General features: G+C 34.7%; 1 protein-coding gene across 18 annotated transcripts in view; it reads right to left on the bottom strand.

The window, feature by feature from the left end:
• MYCBP2 (MYC binding protein 2) overlaps positions 1–21,745 on the bottom strand; it is a 184,243-nt gene that overhangs the window by 60,930 nt on the left and 101,568 nt on the right. For all 18 annotated transcript variants that reach the window (XM_032442048.1, XM_032442049.1, XM_032442050.1 and 15 more), the window contains 11 exons: positions 20,806–21,024; positions 19,248–19,473; positions 18,626–18,744; positions 15,793–15,880; positions 12,063–12,115; positions 10,706–10,878; positions 10,264–10,408; positions 7,940–8,152; positions 4,991–5,046; positions 4,499–4,614; positions 3,633–3,730 (listed from right to left, as the gene is read on the bottom strand). In XM_032442048.1, the coding sequence (XP_032297939.1) occupies positions 3,633–3,730; positions 4,499–4,614; positions 4,991–5,046; positions 7,940–8,152; positions 10,264–10,408; positions 10,706–10,878; positions 12,063–12,115; positions 15,793–15,880; positions 18,626–18,744; positions 19,248–19,473; positions 20,806–21,024 (1,506 nt within the window). The remainder of the gene's footprint in view (positions 1–3,632; positions 3,731–4,498; positions 4,615–4,990; positions 5,047–7,939; positions 8,153–10,263; positions 10,409–10,705; positions 10,879–12,062; positions 12,116–15,792; positions 15,881–18,625; positions 18,745–19,247; positions 19,474–20,805; positions 21,025–21,745) is intronic.

The following is a 21,745-nucleotide window of genomic DNA, read 5'->3' as shown; positions in this document are numbered from 1 at the left end:
CGTGAACAGCAGAGAGCAATGTTAGGGGAGGTATCATTAACAAAAACTTTAATGTGAGGGTGGTTAAACACTGGGAGAGGCTTCCTGGAGAGGTGGTTGATTTCCTCACACCTGTCAGTGTTTTGAGAGGCATTTGGATAATGCCCTTAGGAATATGCTTTGACTTCTGGTTAGCCCTAAAGGTGTCAGGCATTGGACTTGATCTCTGTACTTCCAATCAAAGTAAGTTATACTATTCTATTATATTCTGTTATACAGAACACTGCTTACAGCATTCCCAACAAAGAGAAGCCTATAAACAAAGCCTTGCAAATTATGGGAGCCTAATTTTTACATTATTACCCCTAAATGTCACATCAGAAAATTATATGATGGGATAGCTAGAGCTTTGATTAAAAATTTTTATTTAGAAGAAAGAAAACTCGTACACAGGTTTTGAACACAAACAGGCCAAGAAAGAGCATTTTTCCCTTTGATGCAGCTGCTATTTAATAGAAAAATTCAAACTGTAACTGTATCAGCACCTCTCTGCTTGGAATGATTCCCTACAGCATAACAACTGAGTAACTTTAGTGAAACACTGCCCAACACTTCTTCCAAAGCATGCACTACCTTGGCTCTGACCAAAGGTGATTAATGCAGAAATGCACAGCAACTGACAGAAAGGGACCTTAGTGTACTGATGGACAGTCAGCTGATTATGAGCCAGCAGCATGGCCTCCTAGCATGTATTAGGAATGGTGTGCTGAGCAGGACTAGGTAAGTCATCCTTCCCTTGTACTCAGAATTGGTGAGGCCTCACCTCAAGTATTGTGTTCACTTTTGGGCAACTCTGTACAAAAAGAACATTGAGGTGCTGGAGCAGGTCCAAAGAAGGGCAGCAAGGCTTGTGAAGGGCTTGGAGAATATGCCCTATGAAGGAACAGGGTCTGGGGAAAGGAGGCTGAACCTTATTGCTCTCTTCCAGTATCCAAAAGGTGTTTACAGCGAGAGTGGGGTTGGTCTCTTCTCACTGGTGACAGATGACACGACAAGGGGATATGGCCTCAAGTTGTACCAGGGTAGGTTTAGGTTGGATATAAAAAAAAACATCTTTACAGAAAGGGTTGTTAAGCACTGGAATAGGCTTCACAGGGAGGTGATTGAGTCACCATCTCTGAATGTTTTAAAAACCCTTTGGATGCTCAGGGTCACAATTTAGCAGTGGGTTGTTAAGGTTGTGGTTGGACTTGATAATCTTTAAGGTCTGCTCCAACCTGAACAATTTGATGATTCTATGATACAAATCTTTTACAATTCACAGCACTTTGCAAGAGCTTTGTTATTGAGACTTCCTATTTGGTGAATCTGAAAAGAAGTATATCTTTCAGCAACAGAATATGCGTTGTACAGAATTAACAAACTTTACAAGTACTAAACCACTAAAGCTCAAAGTTTTTTTTCTGTCTCCAAGTGATGCTAGTTTCCTGTTTAGTAATGTAAGGACAGTAGAAGCAATCAAAACACATCATAATCTAATCATACTGTTAATGGTCTTGCCCCTTGCAATTCAACTAAACAAGGACTACCCTGAATGACACTACAGTGTTTCAATTAGTATGTAGAATGAGATTTTCTACAAATCAATCTAAATTTCACAGGCTATAAGGAGATAGCAGTTCTTACTGTTCATACACTCCAGACTAAACACAGATCACTATGATAACCTGCTTTACTCGTTCTGATGGACAGGAAAGTCAGATTCTCATCTGACTTCAACAAACAAAGAAAGAACAAATCAGTACAAACTCATAGCGTGGTGTACATTTGTAACTTGAGATTCAGTTAGGTCTAGTTTCAAAACTGGACTGCTCCACTCTTTCAGTGAAGACACTTTGTTGTTTCTGAGAACAGATTACTAATAAGAATCCACTGATACCACTGTTTGAATACAACTACCTGAAATGTAGGTCTGGGGGGAGGGAAAAAAAAAGCTTCTTGGGTCTCTTAGTCACCTAGTCTCAGTGAAATGGAATTCAGTATAGTGGACCATTTCTGACATACATGTCTAATCTGCATTTTTGTGTTCACAAGCATGGAGCACATCTTTCTGAATTATTTATAATACTACTGTTCATATACAGAGACAAATTCCACCCTAGTTTACTATGCAATTATGACACAGAAGAAAAAGAATATAATATTTAAAGACTGAAAAATCTAATGTACTACTCCAACACCATCAAATTCTAGTGTGAACAAAGGTTGAATAGACACTATTCACAGGGCAGAAAGACAGCTCCTCTTTCAAAGAGGCTGCAACTTGGACAAGAAGAAAGAGTACAAATGCAGAGAGATAAAAAAACATGGACTACTGCCTTTTAACATCAGTGGCTTAACTTTTGGTTTCTTAGTTTTTAACTCTCATGTTACTTGGTGAAAAATGTAGCTGTTATACCAGTTGATAAACCAGTGATCTCAATTGCCACTATAATAACCAAAAAGAAAGGAGGTCTGTAAATAGCATATATCTTGGGTGGAAATACGATTAAATTCTATGAGGTGAACCTCACCCAATAAAAAGTTTTAATTAAGGTAATAAACAAGTAAGATAATAAAGTAACAAAATTACCAGAAACTCATGAGGAGCTATTCCTAAGGATGAAAAAGAGAAGTAGACTGGAAGTATCTTTTGAAAAAAAGCAACGAGGAATAATAAAACATCTTGTGGAAACTAAAAGTAAATATTTATATTTTGAGATGGCAGAGCAGGAAAAAGAATCTCTTTAGTGGCCAAAGAAGATACTGCATGATGGACATTATGACAAAAGGTTCTGTCACTAGAATATCCAGGAAACTAGAAGAAAATCAAGATGCACTAGAGATCAATGAAAGATCCTTTTTGTAATTAAATATAACTAAGCAGAGGAGAATCACCCACTTTTGCTCTTCTGCTAAGACAAGAAAGGGTAGCTTTGTGTAATTTCAGTATTTTGTATCTTTCAATAGAAGTTTATTCAATGAAAGTAAGATTCAGCATCTTGCTTAAAATCTTTTTCTGAGCACCAAAGAGGAAGTGGAGGATATTTCCCTTATCTGGCATTTTCCCAGCAGCGCAACACAATCATTCAGCTTTCCTCTGTTCTTTGTGTCTACTTTACTCCTTTGGGGTAGAAAAATAAGTTGAAATAATAAAGTCAAAATCTACAGAAAAAAGACATTCTGATAAAGGGAGACAATACCAAAGAAAATAATTCACAATTTCTATGTTGACTAACAAAAGAACCTTATCAGACAACAATCTTTGTAAAACCCTTTTTACGTCCTGTACCTCAACAAAGTATCAAATGAAAAAAATTAGTATTAGTCTAAAATGCAATCCGTAATTTTCATAATAGTTGCACAATATTTGTTTGACAAACCAAGAGAAGGGCACTCACTATACCACTTCTAAAAGTTTTACCAATGGATATACAGAAAGTATATGAAATGAGCAACTTTCATTTTTTTTTCAGTATATTCACTTCATTCCCTACAGCAGAATAAGGTGATTTCAAATAGCCTTATGTCCTCCATCACTGTATGTATTAAACAACAATAAAGCGCCACCCAAATGCAACTAGTTTTTGTAGTTTTTATTTAGTTCTCCAAACCTTGTTTGGCTGAGGCTCTGCCTTCGGTTTAATGAGTTGGGTTCCAGGCGGTATCATTCCCTTTGGAGGATCTTTTACTTTCACTTCTAGCCCAGCATCTATAAAAAAAACAAAGACTAAGTTTCAAAAGAAAAAAAAAAAACGGGGGAAATATCAGTCAAACAGTAACTGCAGAGCATGCAAAATAACCACTCAACTGTTTCACAGATGGCACTTGCAGGTGCTTAACGATGTATTATTTTCTCAACATTCACACCCTCGTGAAAATTCACAGAAAACTTTATGTTCTTTTCAAGTATCTGTCACAGATTGCTAGTGCTACTAGGTAATTTTGTATCCTAATAATATCTTCAAGGACCAACGAAGTTAGAGTTAAGTGTTTGAGGGGTGTCAAGTATAAGCCCCTGAAACAGCAATGCTTACCCATACTGCATAGCTTCATTTGATAATTTGAGAAGCAGATAGTGCCTTAGAAACCAAGTTACACAAAAAGGAAAGGTCTACATAAAAGGTCTATATATATAAATAAATCAGAATCTTTAGTTACCAACACGTACAAAACCACAAGGTGCTGGAAAATATCTCAGAGGATTAAAATTCTCAGGTCATAAAGAAACATCCATGTAAAGACGCAGAACTTATTAATAGATGGATATAAACTTGAGAAATAATATGTCCTTAATCCAATAAGAGAACAGCTTTTCAAAAAGGAAGCATTCAACAACATGATTTGAATCAAAATTTGGTTATTTGCTTTTGCTATGAACTTTATATTTAATCTTACTAGCATCAAAACACGCCCTTTTTTGGTATTCAAATTGGAAAGACAATTATTTTTTTTCTTAAGGTAAGGGAAAATTAAATACCTATTTCAATGCCATCTATAGTAACATGAATGGTATAGAGACCAACAGCTCCGGGAGTCCAGTTTGCACAATATGTACCATCATTGTTGACTCTGATCAGCATGTTTTCACTGGGTCTAGGCATAAACAAAACAAATGAAATCATCAAACAATTAGTGTCATCTTGAAAAACATCTGTAACACCTAGTTTGGAAACTATGCTTTTTTTTTTTTTTCCTCCTTTCAAATGACCTACCTACCTGTTCAGTGCAATAACCTGGTATTATTTATTTTGAAGCCATAACCCTCTACAGCATTTTTTAATAACAGATAAAACAAAACCATATTCAGAGAGTAGATAAAAATATTAGATAAGATTGTAAAAAGTCCCTAAATTTAAGAAAATATAATAAATTCTACTCAGCAGTAAAGGATTGTAAGTCTACATGTAAGGAAAAGAGACAGGATCTCTTAAGTTTAGTCTTTAGTAAAAAGTAATTCCTTAATGCTTACCTCTTTGGTGTTGGTGAAGCAAAGCGCAGTTCTTCAAAAGAATAATTTTCATATGCCTACAAACAAATGAAATTAGACGAATGTAACATCAACAGTAACCAATTATATTACTATGCTGAACAAAAGAAAGCAGAGTATTTTGCCAGCAAACAAAAAAATCTAACTTTACACTCACCACAAGCTCTGAACAGAAAACCAGAAATCAACTGCATAACACGGTGATATAAACAAACATGTATATAACATATATACAAATGAAACAATAACATTTACATTCTCATTAACAGAAACACACATTGCTAACATAAGCTTTGTTCGCAATTATGTCTTTGAAGCTCTTCTACTCTAAGTTAAAAGCTTTTCATTCAAATTATTTTTAACTTTACCTCTGAATTTCTATTAAAAAAAATTGATTTCATATTCAATGTTGAGCCCATACAGTAACAAGGAATACAGCACCGTCATGACTAATTAAGAACAATCTAAGTCTGTGCTGTCATAATTTCATCATGTTGCTCTCACATGATGTTCCCTCTTTGTGTATATTATATAATTTATGCTGGAATAGACCTCTGTCTGCAAACTGAGTTCATTGCCTGCATAAAACTGAGCAATCCTCATGGTAATTCCAACTTTCAGATTAGCTCAGCTTGTTCAAGTGCATAGACAGTGGAGTTTTGAGTACTTCAAGAGGCAGAGATTTTGTAACCTCTCCAAGCAGACTGTTTCAGTGTTTGAGAACTCTCATTGTGTATTTTTTTTCTCCTTCCTAATCACAGAATTTTAGGGGTTGGAAGGGACCAGCTCCCTCAGCACCCGTGGATGCACCCCATCAGGTTCCATGGATTTATGAACATTTGTGTTTCCTAGGTGCTCGCGGACCACCTCTTCCCTAACTAAAGGAAGTATTCCGTTCCCCAGGCCCCCTCACTAACCTCCAGGGTCTGGGATTCCTGAGGGAGAGCTTTTCCATTGAAGACAGAAGCAAAGAAGGCATTCAGTAGCTCCACTTTCTCAGCATCCCCCATTACCAGAACAACCCCCTCACTTAGTAGGGGACCAACATTCCTCCTAGTTTTCCTTTTACTGTTAACACACTTAAGAAAGCCTTTTATATTATCCTTTATTAATTTCGCCAGATTCAGTTCTGGGTGGGCTTTAGCCCTCCTTGTTGTATCTTCATCCCCTGCAGGCCCAATAAGTAACCAATATTTTCCTTTTTACAAACAGTATTCATTATTCCATATCCTTGCTCTGTGCTACCACAAGTAGAGTAACTTTAACTTCTCCAAATCCTCCCATGAGAATGCCAATGCATTGTAAGGGTGGTGAGACACTGGAAAAGGTTACCTAGTAAAGTGGTTGATTCCCCAACCGTGGCGACTGTATCACAGTGAGGCTAAATAAGAACCTGGGCAAGCTAATTTAGATGTGGTGTCCCTGTTCACTGCAGGGGAGTTGGACTAGATGGCCCCCAGATGTCCTTTCCAACGCTAAGAATTCTATGGTCTTACAATCTATTCTAAGACTACTAAACCAGCAGAAAAAAGGAAAGGGAAAAAAAAAAAAAACATGAAAAAAAAAAAAAAAAAAAAAAAAAAAAAGCAATGTAAATGACAATTTAGTTCCCCTCAATAAACTAACAGAAAAGTAATAATATGTCACAGAACATAAAATAAAGGAGATTTTTGAGTAACCACTGTAAAGCATACAGAGTATGTTCTGAGTGTGTGGGTAAGGATTTCGGAAAATACTACCTGATAATTAATTAAGTGAAATTTAGATAACATTTCTTCAAACAGCTGGGAAACATCTCTATGCCATTCAGAAAGAATGCTGTACAAAACCTCCTAGTTATAAAGGCTAGATTTCACTGCTTTCCCAGCAGATGAAATTGGAAACGGTTCAAACAGTGCAAAAGGTTTCCTCATCTGTCCACCAATATGAAGAAATCGCTGAGATTCTGGAGTTTTTAGGTCAATCTGTTCATGACTCAGGACTTTCTCAACACTTTCTGCAGCCTGTTCCAGTATCTTTCAAAGTAGGTAGTGAGTGCAATGTTAGTTGCTTGTTAAGAGGAGTCAGACTGCGTCTCCATAGTCACCAGTTCATGTTAAGGTATGAAAGTAAGTTATGTTTCAGGTCAAAAACTGTGAAGTAGCCCAGTGGATTTACCAATGGATTTTGTACTCTCCTTCTTTCTACCCAAAGTGAAGAATTTTCCACTGTATTGAACTGGTAGCTCCGTTGCCTCCCACTAGGAAAAAAAACTCATCTTGTTCTACTTCCATGATTTCTTGTGTAATGAATATACTGAAAAACTACATGAAAGCTGACAGAACTAATGAAGAGTTTTTTGGATGCAACGGTTGCTGAGTTATCAGGTTCCCATATTCCGTTAAAAACAGTAAGGAAAGAAAGAGGAAAGATAGTAACATTTGAATATATCCACAGATTAGTCATTTTGGGTTAGTGAGCCTACTTTTTTGGCAACTGTGAGTTGATCCAGAATTTCTATGATCTTTCTTACTGTGCTGAGCTCTGATTTTTTTTTCTACATTGAATAGCTTTTAATTTAAGTTCATTGCAATACTCCAGTCCTACACTGGTACACAGGTTTGACTTTTTTCCCCTTATTTTAACAGTTATTTTAATATCTCCTCTGACTCAGGCTATTTTGTTAATTGGTGTAATCAAAATCAAAATACACAACTTTTCTTCTTATATTTTCATTCAGTTTATCTATGCTTTGCAGTTCAGGCAATTGGCATCCTTGATGCCCTTAGTTTTTTTGCTAAGATTAATAAATATAATAACAGTAATTTATAATTAGTGCATTTTTACCTTCTGAACAAATGGAATCATATTTTTTTCAGTCCTCTTTGAACACTTTCACCCACTTCGAATACTGGATCTTCTAGCAATCTCATTAAATTAACAGTAATTTACCTTCATCATTGTAATAGCAATATATCGCGCTTCTTTTACTATCATTGGCTCATAAGAAGAATCAAGCTTTGGTGAAGGAAGTCCTCCAAAAGTCAAATCAGTGCTAGGGGAAGCAGCAGTAGCAGGACTCCCTGGTATCCGTTGTACCTTTTTAACTTGCTCTTGTTGCAAAGATGTTTTTTTCTGAGAAACAGGAATAGCTTTGACTTCTACCTGCAATCAGATATGGAAATTAGGAGATGAATTTGGCGTGGGGGAAAAAAAAAGTCCACACAATCTTACAGATTTGATAAAAGCCGGGTGACAGAGTTCTTAAAGCACTCACTATGAATTTTTTGCTGCGTCAAGAAAGTATGTGGCTACACTTTGCAAAGCCAAGAACAACATCTCAAAGGAAAACCTGAGTATGTAAAAATACAGGAGAGAAGTACCTAGTAACTACGTACATGATTGGTAAAGTCTAGTACTTATGAGAGTTGCACAGTACTTCCCAAGCAGTAGAATACATTCTGACATGTTAGCTAAGTTTTCCCACAACAGAAAATGCTACAAATGACATACTCGCATTCAGAGGAAATCATCGTGGCCTGCGTGATCTGGATCAGTGAAAGTGAAATTGAATCTTGGCTAGCTCTGCTACAGTCCTTTATCAGCAAAAGATATTGAACCATGCCCTTCAACTCATATTTTTCCCGATTTTCTTTACCAGAGGTCAGACCACAGACTTCTACCAGTGCAGATAACATAGAGTCGGCTGTGTTTAGTTTTCTAGGGAGGAAGAAACTACCTGGAGAATAAATTCATGCACTATTCACCATAGATCTGCAACAAAGTGTGTTGAGTTTCTGCAGATACCATTTGCTATTTATCAAAATTTGACCTAATTTACTGAAAGTTACATCAGTGTACTGAACGCCGAATGACTCCAAAGGAACGGTTAAGATTTCCATTGTTTTATATTACATTTGTGTACAAAAATAGAAATTAAGTAACAAACACAGTAACTACTTTGATGTGTATATATTCATAAATAATTTTCCTGATTTACAGTAGAATCACTAGAAGATTTCTACTATGTCTGTCAAAAATTTAAGTTAGTAACTACATATTTAGATTGTGTTTCTTACTAAGCTGATACTTGTGTTTCTGTTGAAAATGAATATTTGTTAATGAGTTAACACTTCACTGAAAAATAACTCATATCATATCATACAGAAAGACTAAAATTTGAGAGTCCTTCTAAAAGGGACCTTACCTTTTTTAAGGCAATTTACTTCTAGGTTTGACAAAATCAAGACTTTAAAACTTCTGTACTACTGTTGAAAAGTAGTGAATTTTAAAACATAGTAGTAACCTAATTTATTGAAATTAGATAATAAAATCTTGTGTTCAATTTTTTTCTTTACATGCTTCATTACCTCAAATCTAATTGCCAACTTTTATGCACATCCTACAGGTTTTAATCCAAAGACTAGTAAAGTTTATGTTATTGTATCTGTGGCCTTCATGAAAACTTATAATTCAATGACTGAAAAAGCAATTGTGATTAACTGAAAAGCAGAAAGCAAAATTCAATAATCTCTTTTTATTATTGTTATTATTATTATTTTTAAAAACTAGAGGAACTAGAAAATATTTGGGAGGGGAAAGTTCTGTTCGTTATTAGAATGACTATAAAATGGTTGAGTGTTGTATGGGAGATTGGTAATCACAGCGTGAACCACTGATTAATCAGCTGGGGCAAATGTTGGGTAAGCTGCAGGAGCACAGGTGAGAGTAATGTAGCTGTGCTCCCGGAAGGGGTGGAGCTCGTCTCCACCTCCTCTGAGACCTCATTTAAGGGCTGACCCTCACTGAGGCAGCATCTCTTGGAGATTGCTTGCTAGTGAAGATTGCCCCAGCTCCTTCAGCTAAAGCGTCATCACTGGTGAGTTCCCCTTTTACTTATATCTTCTGTACATTTGTTACCATCCTTGTAGTTACCACCTATACAATTTTCATTTTTCCATCATATTTATTCATTTTATAATAAACTCTACTGGCTTGTAAATAAAAGTGGATTCCTGTCAATCTTAACACCAAAGGTCTACAACTGGTATTTCCACTACTATACGTGCATACCTTAGACAAGATTTAAGTTGCTTGAGATGGCATTCATGTAATTTGATAACTTTGTGGAGTTAGGGGTAAAAAAAAAGTCTGATTTCACTGAATTTAAGAATATCAGTTTCTGCTGTGTGCAAGAGTATCTTGTGGATTATTTACAGCAAATATTAAACAAAGTTATGATGAAGTTTAAGAACAACCAAGATTTTAATAATTACCTTCATATTAGGAACATGAACAACATCCCCATACTGGTCTTTTGTTTGTACTGTAATAACAGTTGGCCAACCACAACGAATGTCATCCTTATTCAAAATCAGTGATGTCTTTTGAGGATCAGCATATGAATCTGGCTGAAGCCATCTACAGCAAAGACAAACACATTAAAATCTCTTCTAGCCTCTCAAAAAATAAATTCTTATTCTGTACATGTATGACCTAGCTATGAAATGTACCATTTTACCCTATGTATGAGTAACAACATTACAAATACTTCTACTTAATATTTGACATAATTAAAGCTACATATTTTTTGTATACACACAAAGAACACTGCATTTTATTTATTTTTTTAATTTAACACATAACTAGAAAATTTCTAATTTCCTCCAGAAGTCATTACAACTTGGGTTTATTCATTACAGCAGCACAAACTGTTACCTGGCAAGTCGTCCACCACTTGATCCTGGTACACAAGAAATGAAATCCTCCAGAAAAGACTGCTCATTGCTTTGTACTTGCAGTGGAAGACTTCCTTCAAGAGCTTCCAATATTGTTGGTGAGTGAGACAGTGCCAACCCTTTTCCAAGAATTCCAGAATGAGATTTGCACACCTTTATTTTATTTTTTTTGCAGGAGTTGAGGTGGGGGTGAAAGAGTGAAGAGATAAAAGAGTGTCTTTTAGTATCTTACATGTAGAGGCTTTACCATAACATAACACTAACACTATTGGCACAGACACTTGAGGGGTTAAAACCATTCAAGGAGAAGCTAAATGGATAAACTACTCTGATGAAAGTTTAAAAAAAAAAAGTCAGTTCCTAGCACTAGTTTTACCCACTCAATTCAGAAAGCCCTAATAAATCACGTCAAAAGTATTGTCTGCTCAGTCTAGAGAGCATTAAGTCAATTTATGTTGAAAGAGAGACTAAATGAGCTTGAGTTGAGGGAGAATTTCTGGAAGAAAGATCATGGCAATACAAACTGTCATGCTAAGAGTATCCTTACCAGTTTAGTAATGGTCAGAAGAAGAACGAAGAAAGCCCTTTGGAAAATGTGACCAATTAGAATTTTCCAAAGAAAATAAAAGGCTAGAAATAATAGCTTACAGTAAAACATATCTTAAGTGTGTTTGGATTAGATAAAGTAAAGGAAATCCCATCTTAGCAAGAAGGGGAAGAAGATGGAAAGGTGTATGAAATATCAGAGCATTGGGCAACAAGTGAAAATGAATCAGCCTTTAATTGGATGCAACTCCTAGGTTCACTTTTTGAATTAAAATACTGTGAATCCAAGAAAATTGGATTGCTGTTAAAAAATATTCCTTTTGAGAACATCCTTCTCAACACTTTCTGTTAGCTATTCTAAGGTCTATGTTAATGGTGTCATTCTGTAGCACTGGTATGTTTCTCCAGCAAGTACAGTAACAACTACCTTTCAGAATAGTTACCCTAAAAATGAATAGGAGAAAAAGAACATGAAAACTCCTTCTAGGGTGAAAAATAAGGAGCTACTGATGATCAGCAACTGCTATCATGACCTCCAAAACACATAATAAATCCCGAATAACCACAGTCATATTATCTGAGATTTCATAAACATTACCATTCAAGTAACTTTATTTCTGCCATTAAAAAGACATGTGAAAGGTTTATTTTGGTAACATTTAAGATTTATTAAATCACAAAATGTAACACACATCTATTTTTGAAATATATAAGTGATCTTATTTCCTATATGATATTTTATGCATTTTATCTAAGCAGATTTACTCTAAGACTTAAAAGGAACAGTATACCTGTAAAGCAGCCTCCTCAAGAATCTCAAGGTCTTCCTCAAATTCATTACCTGCTGTAAAAATATAAACATATATTTTTCATAACAATAATACTGACATTTATCTATGTATTAGATAAGTTTAAATTAAATTCTATCTAGTTTATGCTACTAAATCTTGTTGCAATTTTTGTTTGCATTATTGTTTAGACAGCTGTTTAAAGATTATTATCTTCTATAAGCTTAGTAAACATGCAATACTGTGCAGTTCAGTGTACAAGCAAATAACCAAACCACATTACACATAAATAACCAAAACTAAAAATTGGTAATTATAATCTCATCTCCAAGACAGTATGTATGGCAAATCTTTGGATGCAACTAGATACTCCTAGAAAAAGATTTTAGGAGATCAAGCTGATTGCCAGGAAGCAGTACTCAAAACTACGCACCAGCTGCTCCCTTGTAAGAATTTGCCCTAATAAGAAATATTAAAAAACCCAATAAACCGCACAATTTGGTAAACTATGAATACACCTAGAGCATTAAAATAAATTATATTCTATCACATGGTATTTCTTTCTCACATATGCCACTCAAATATTTGATTCAATAGAGACCAGAATTGCCAAACATAGTCTTAACAGAAAAGTCAAATAGGTAAAGTTACCATATTTCTAGTCTTTCTCAAAAACATGTCAGGCAATTCTATTAGTAAGGAAAGCAAAAAGAGATGAATCAAGACCTAAGATGTTTTAATAATTTTAAGAAATGAAGATATATAGAAACTCTGCTCTCAAAGACCATGTCTAGAAAATTTCAAACAATTAACTAATAATGTTTAACAACTGAGTAACAAACTGATGAATTCCCTATTGCTGCTTAGGTTAGACTCAATTCATGGACCGTATCTCTCTTGAAAAGACACAAAAATCTCTTAAATTCAAGTATCTTAAATTTAAGTCTTGAAGAACTTACAAGGAGGAAATATTACCTTGTGAACATGGAGACTCAATATTTGGGTATACTCATAATGATAAAATTTTTAAATTGTTATAGAGAAATATTTACACATGTATCTGGCCAACTGTATTCAAAATATATCCACAACAAAAGTTAATAACAAAACAAGATACCTTTTTGTGAAGGACATCCTCCTTCAGTAAAGCCATTTTCACATAATGAGTTTATGTAAATAATACTAAAGATGGAAGGGTCTATAAGGATGCCAGTAACAACTATTAGATCAGAAGTCACTTCAGCTGCCTATCTTCCTTGATATACATCTTCTAGACATACTATTTTACTTTGTTCTTACTCCCATGATGCCCTTTGCACCTCTCATAAATGTATCTTATGAGAATTGTCAACAATGTGTTTTCTGCTTCTTTTTTTTAAAATTCTGTCATGATCTTCATGAAGGTTCTCACACTTTAATTTTGTCAGGTTTTAGTGGCACCTATTTAGATTCAGAGGCCTAAGTATTATCAGGGAAACGGATCAGGATTTACTTCATCTACTTTTGTGCACTGTAGCAGCATGAGATAATGAGCTTATATGTTTGTGTTACAAGACATTTTTATAAAAAACAGAAGAGAAACAGGCACCTCTTTTCAGTGATTAATTTCTTTTTTTTTTTTTTTTTTTTCTTCAGATACTCATCTTAGGATGACATGAACCATGACTACAACATTATCTCTAAAAAGGTTAGAGCTACCAGCTCAAACACAGTTGAATTTTAGCTTCTAATTACCAAAGCATAGGCATTGTAAATTAAGTTGCTTATTCCCTTCTGGAGTGAATCGTTTCCTTCTGTTAATTTCTTCAAACTGTACAAACTCACACATGAAACAAAGGTAAAACTGTAGAAATTTTAAAATGAACTATGAAAATTGAAATATAAAGTTATTTCTTATATGCACTACAATAGGCTTTCATATGATTACATAATTTTTTTTAGAGTCATACCTGCTCTGCAAATGAGCAATGGCAGTAATATATAATATATGGTATTTTTCAAGAAATCACTGACAGCAAAAGGTAGAAAATGCATTACTTACAAAAAAAGCAGTCTGATATTAAGGCAGTTAAATGTTGCTTTATAAAACCACATTTTAGTTCTTTTCCTGCTGAATTTATTTTGAGCCACTTCTAACACTTCCAAGTAAAATTACAGACAACTGAAAATCATCTTTAAAAAACTGCACAGTAATTTCCATCACAAAAGACAAACCACTCTCGCCTATAACATTCCAGTTCTGTTTATTTGTAGTGTTCAGTGGTCTTGTAGAGAAACTCTACACACTTATTTGTCATTAGTTTTGCAGTACTGTCAGCCATACTTACAGACTTGACTGAAGTCCTTGAGCTGGAGTTACGTAAATAGTGAGATATATCATGTATAGTGTTACATCAATTACGTTAGCAATCAGAAAACCATCCTATAACTGCACCTGTCCTTCCTCTGCTGCAGCTCGCAAACAACTCCCTTCATACGTCGGCTGAGTCGTCAGAACTGACTTGGCTGCCTGTTTCATTTCAAATTTGATTTACACGCTTTCAGGAAGAACAATGTATGCATCATCTACATTCAATACTTTTAGGAAACCAAAATTACAAATAAACAAAACCAAACACTCTTATTTTGAAATAAGAGTGAAATGTTAAAAAACCTGGGAAGTGAAATTAGAAGCATTTCAAGATCAGCCTCTGTTGTATAGAAGAGAACAGTACAACAAATGGATACTAAGGAAATCAACAAAAGGAGATAATGCAGCTGTTTGGAAGAAAACAGAAGAGGGCGCTCTTTTTAATGAACTATAGAATTGCCTGTATTTTGAGAGAGAAATACAGATTTACCAGTGCAGTTGAGGTGCTTATTTAAAACAAAGTACTAAATTTGCACATTCAAATACACAAGCAAAGTATTAGGTTGAAAAAAAAAATAAAAAATTCAGATTAGGTTTTGTGGTTCTAATTACACACCAAATAATGTCTTCCCGCTCATTAATATCTGTTTCTCTCTGCCAGTCTGCTAAACAATATCTGAGCTCTAATTTGCACTCCTAAATTAAAATGAAATATATCTTATTACAGAAATGGTTTTTCCCATACATTAATGTTAATAGGGTTAAATGCTATTATATAATATGGTTGTATCATTAGAACATTCTAACTCAAATTCCATATCCACTCATTTTCATAAACTTTTATCCTTGTATTTTAAATTGCATTTGGATTATTGCAAATTTTTGTATGCTGCAACTGCTATAGAAGTATGTGATATTTTTATAATTGCAAAAAATATAGCAGTGCTATTGTAGACTGCAAGGTCTGCAGATACAATAGCCACTCCCAATTAAAAACAAACAATCTCAAATTTCACGATTTAATGTTGCAGATGTTGCTCTATCAGAAAGGTGTGAAGTGCAGTGAGAAAAAAAATAGTGAAAGAGAAATACAAATATGATACCTGCACATTTGTGAAGTACCACAAGAGAACTGTAGGACACAGCTCGTACATTGATACACTACACCTGTGAATGGGGTGAGTTGGTTTAGATTTAACCATTCCCTCCACAACAGCTTAAGCAGAAAACTTTTTTTTTTTTTAAATCTTTGTTGATTAATTCAATTTTAGAATCAATTGTATATGATCATCTTTAACCACAAGCAATATATGGACTTACAGAGAGCATTTATTCAAAAAACTTGAAACAACAATCAAGTGAGTTCTTAAGAGCCAGACTTACCAATAGGAAGTGCTAGATCTTTCTTCATCAAAGCTGCTGCACACGACCCTCCTAAATTTGCCAATTCTTTTTCCAGCTGAATAATACCCTTAAAATTTAAACAGATTTTTAAGCAAAAATAGTGTTTCAGAAAACATGACAACAGATGGGTTTCCATGATCCTACTTTATCCTAAGAAATATTATTTGTATGTTCCATTTCTAAATTTCTCTCTGATGTTCTTCTTGCCTTAAAGTTGGGCTGGCATATTTTAGTATGGGAAATTGGTAATCAGAGCCTGAACCTCTGATTAATCAGCTGAGGCAAATGTTCAGTCAGCTGAGGGAGCACAGGTGAGAGTAATTTAGCTGCGCTCCCGGAAGGGGTGGAGCTTGACTCCACCTCCTCTAGACCTCATTTAAGGGCTGATCCCCACTGAGGCAGCATCTTTCAGAGATTGCTTCCTGGTGGAGATTGCCCCAGCTTTTCCAGCTAAGGCATCACTATTGGTGAGTTTTCCTTTACAAATAACCTTTTGAATTATCTTTGTTACCATCTTCATATTATTCAACCTTACAGACCATAGGACACAATACAACATTTTTAGAACCATTTCAGCTAAGTAACAGCACTGACAAATGCTACCAAACTATTGGTAGCCTGGTAAGAACATGATTAATCATAACTGACTGATGCTAAACAGAAAGAGAACTCCCAAATAAAAAAAATCTACTGATATTCAGATTACAAAGCAATCTCCCCTCTAAAGTGTACAGATGAACATGTATTATACCATACGTGTCATGGTTTTGTAATTTTGCTATCAGTATTCCACATCATAACATCATATTAAGCATGGATAATTTTACCAAATGTGCAGCTCACAGAAAAAGACTACATATCCCAGAGTACATCACGGTCAGGGATAAGTCGCACTATATAATCTCATTTCAGGGCTGGACTCGCTCTCTTGAATCCTCGGAGCCAGGGGGGAGCGTGTGGGAGCCTTCCAGCCATTTTGCCTAGAGCTACAGTAGGCCTCTTGGTTTTGGGACTCACTCTCTCTCCTATTTTACTTGATTCATTAGCCTTAATTTCAATTAATTTGTATTATAATGTGTTATCCTGTATTTTGATATAGTATTTAGTAAATGAGTGTGCCTCCTTAGATCGTTGCTGCTGTTTTCTTTTCCTTTTCCCTTTTTCCCTTTCCTTTTTTGGGCCAGCGCCCCCCCCTCCCCTCGTCACAGGCGCAGGTAGATTTTCGCTTAAACCATGAACAATACATTATACCAAAAATGCTCGTGTCTTAAAGGTAATACCTTTTTCTGCTTCCCTCTAATTACATTGGAAAAATGTTTTCACATTTTCTCCTCACAGACTTAAATTTATAGATAGAATCCATTACTTTCAAGAATGCAATGACAAATTCCTTCCATAAAGGAGAAAAACAAACAAAACCAACCAACCAATGAAGTAGACTGAGAATCTGCATCTGATGGATTTTCTAGGTAGACTTGCCTGAAGCTATAAATATATAAAATAAGTCAAAAACCTTTCCAAAGGCCTTTAGAGTCAATAATCCCAGATCTGCCTTGCAAGCACACTGAAAAATCTCCAAAGTGCATTTAAAACTGAATCCTTAATAAACTGCACCTGTATGTAAATATCTGAAATTTGGATCAACCTTCCTGACAGTTCCCTATAAAAACACTAACTGTATTTCTAAAACCACTGTCCTATATGCAGAATGCAGGTGAAGCTTTAGTAGATTTAATAAATAAACAGGAAAAAAAAGTAGTCCTTTCCTACCACCAACGCACAAACCTAAGACAATTTTTGCAAAATCCTAGGTTTAAACAAAGTTTAATAGTTCCAAATAAACCTGTTTCCTTAACACTGACATTCAATGGCATCTTTCAATTTTTCTAGTGACTTCCCTAACAAGGAATGACTTTTAATATATGATATAATGATTGTAGTTTGTTCTTTGGAAAGACAGAATTGATGAGACAAAATGTATCATACTGAATTGATCTGAACCTTACAGATATCTTGCTCTTTTAAACTAGAGTAAACACAGTGGTCACCACAATACACACTTTTTTACTGCTGGTAATGTCTCAGAAAGCTGTAATCACAAACCTCTCAAAAGAACAGAAATTTACATTGCACACCCAATTACTTAATGCAGGTTCCACTAATTAACGTTAAGCCCTTATTCCATAAATGGAGTATCACACTTTTCTATGAAGATAATCTCTTTTAACATATTCATGAATGACACGGAATGATTAAAAGTAAACAAAGACCAAGCCCTAAACAAAAATGGCAAGAACAGACATTGCTGTCACACAATGTTTATGGAAGCTTCAGTCCTGAGGTGGAAGGGAGCTTAGAAACTGTAAAACTTGCAATTCTATTACAGAATGTATTTGCAGTCTAACTGTTGTACTGAAAGCCTTCGATGTGAACATCACAGTTTCAGGTAGAAAACTGTCATGATGTCCGTATTTAGTGATTCATCTGCACAAAGAAGTTTTAGAATTTTACAAAATTTCTTATTGATGTAATATACAAAATCATAATGTTAAGTATTTGAAGAAAGTTACCGTTATTAAACCTCCCTCCCGCCCCCCAAAAAAGCCATGTCAACATATTCAGATTAAAAATTTCCAAAAAAAATTGTGTTTAGTAACAACACATATTTGAAAATTATATGCAAATAATTGAAAAATATTTTGCTAGTGTTATTTAATCAGAAATGCAGATCAGTTACTTTCACCAACAAATCTTCTGGCCATATAAGAGTAAATTAATAGGTTCATTTGAAGCATTTTTATTTTTTTCTTACCTCATCAGATCCTGGACTAAATTCATATCCAATTGCATAACACTTGAAACCATAAAAACAAGCTTTTTCATCTTTCACATAGTCTGATGCAGTCTCCAGAGAAAATAGAGCTTCATTTCCTTATAGGAAGTAAAATAACAGAAAAATATATTAAAAGGAACTTTTAATATTTCTCCTCTTTTGGAACATACCTGTTACATGGACATAAGTGAAATGCAGACTTTATAAGTAATTTGTGAAATAAAAACAAATAACATGCAGATGAACACTTCAGAAAAGAAACCTAAAATAAACATAGTCCACAGATACTCAGTTGATGGCTCATAACAGCCTCCAGACATACTGGATGGAGATACTCCATCAACTTTGTTTTCTAGAATGACTTTTCTGAAAAATAAAAGTTAAGGTTCCTTACTTTAACAATCATAGAATGGCTTGGATTAGAAGGGACCTTTAAGATCATCTGCTGCCAACCCCACTGCTATAGGCAGGGACACCTCCCTCTGGACCAGGTTGCTCAAAGCCCCATCCAGCCTGACTTTGAATGCTTCCAGGGAAGGAGCACCCACAACCTCACTAAGAATGAACATTAATAAAAATTATTGTAAAATATATTTATTACCTGGCAATACTAATACCATTGTAGGCCATCCTGAAGATCCCGAGAATTTTTTCAGTTCTATCCATGAATTAAGATTTTCATGAACAGAAGCATGTTTTGGTCCAAATCCCAGACTTTGTGCAATTCTGACAGGAATTAGTAAACGAAGAACATCCTCTAATTGAGCAGTGCCACACTGAGTGTCAAATTCTATTGTTATCCATCTGACACATTCAGGAAAAGTTACCTAAAACAAAATAGTACAGAAAAGCCTAATTACATGCATGTTTTGTGGGATTTTTTGTTTACCTTTGAAGAAATGCAAAACAAACCACCATTATTAAGTTTTGGTGGGTTTTTTTGCCTTCTGTCTTTAATGCTTCAGGCAACAAAAGTGATTCAATTGTGTAATTTTGCACAGTTGTTTTAGCACGCTTTACATTAACATAATTTAGTTTTGAAATTCAGGTACACCTGAAATGCTTTACACTGAGCTATGAGCATGTGTTTTAACATGTCTAGATTAAATATTTATGCTTAGGGTACCATTTGTGTTTGTTTCTGTGCTGATGAACCCCTGTGAAAGACCATTAAAGAAACTGACAGACTAGTTTAAGTATTTTCCTCTCAAATATATTGTAAAATGCAAACCTTAGAAGACACATTCAATGTCTGCTTTGCCCAACCCTAGAAAAACACACAACAGCTGAAGCATTGTTACGAATATAGTCTGCATTATGACAGCATACAGTTACAGTATTTTAAAAGTAGTAAGAGCTAATTACTACCAGCTTCTGATAAACTTTCAGAGCAATAATAAGAATCATCTCTTCAGGAAGATCAGATAACTGTAGTTATCTTGGATTCTTGGATTTAGTGTTTTGAAATCAATGCCAGTACAGAACTCACTAGTTCTGGAAAAAAAACACAGGATTTATGTTTCAGGCAGGTAATTTATGCTTCTGCCCTCTACAAGGATGAATAAAATCACTCCCTCTCAAATGACATTCTGAAAATCTAGTTTAATCAAGTCACCTATGTAAGGCAGACTGAATCCCACTTATATGGACATAACACAAGAGAACATCAGAGACCTCTGCAAAGTGAAATAATAGTTGAAGTGAATCTAATTTGTGAAGAATTTAAATAGCAGACCAAAACAGCAGTGTAGGTAACAAACACACATGAATTTGTCTAGAACTGATGCTAAGCGTTTTCACAAAACACTGCTTCAGTGTTAGATAAGAATGTCTAAGGCATGATTAGATAATGTCTGATAAAGAATTCCAACTTCTACAGTCTACAAAATTAGAGCAAATAAACAGCACATGGCAGAAAGAAAATCTAAGAATGAGCAAACTTAGGTGCTTTCATTAGACATCTGAATTGAAGGGTAAATTTACACAGTCCCTCTACACTTACAAAAGAATTTTCTCCAGAAAACAGTACATTCATAATACATGCAAAACAGTTTCTTATATTAGACAGTATGAATTCTCAGCAAATTTTGACAAAATGAAAATGATTTGTCAAAAGTATTTAAGGAATAAAATATTAAAATTTAAGATCTAGTATTTACCTTGTAGTGTGTAACACAGGCAGGTTTATAGGGATGTTCACTTTCCACAACAGCATAGTGATTAGAGGTAGTACAAGCTGAAAGCCCTTGCTCTGGCTGGTTTCCTGTGGTGCTGTCTGTAGACTGATTGGGGTTAAAAGCTGGAGGAGCATATTTTTGATTCAAAACTGCCACTGAAGGAAGTAATTGCTGTACTAAGCCAAAGACCTCTACAGCAACCTGTAATATAACACCAAATAAAAATGATTAATATATATATATAATTTTATAATACATAATATATAGTATATAGATTATATTGTACCATATACTATATAATATATAAATTTTTACTTATGACTGGATTAAAAAAAAAAACCTCACAAGCTAGCATTTCTTGCAACCATTGTAGAATGGCTGTTTTGGATATTCTCAATAAATCACTTTCACAGTTCATTCTGACACATTTTCCAACTTCGCATTTAGAAAATTCTTGCAGAAAAAGCATCACTTGTTTAATCTCAAATAAGAGACTTATCAAAAAACTGAGTAAGAATCTGTGTTTGCAGATGTGATACATGTACATTAAAACACCTTCTCCAGCACCAGAAGGTTTTAACATGAATGAACAATTATGAGTTGACAGAAAGTCTAAAACTTGTACTCCCGTTCTAGTTTATTTTCTCAGAAAACTTATTTTTCCAATACTGTACATTTTTAATGCATATACTGAGATATATATGAGAACACTGCATTGTTCTCAGTAATCTTCATAAGATTTTCAAAGGAGAGGAAGGCTTCTAAAGAAAAAAACTTGTTGCAAACTATAGTTCATCACAGTAACAAGGTAATTTCAATTTAAAATACTGTGAAAGACAGAACTGGTTTTCTTTTATTGTCTCAAAGCTTGCTTCGTGAGGTCTTTCTGATTATAAGACTCTGACTGGCGACTGCTAACTAT

The sequence above is a fragment of the Coturnix japonica genome, chromosome 1, assembly GCF_001577835.2.
Source record: "Coturnix japonica isolate 7356 chromosome 1, Coturnix japonica 2.1, whole genome shotgun sequence".
NCBI lineage: Eukaryota > Metazoa > Chordata > Aves > Galliformes > Phasianidae > Coturnix > Coturnix japonica.
Note: the sequence above shows the minus strand (reverse complement) of the source record. Positions and strands in the feature narration are given on the sequence as shown.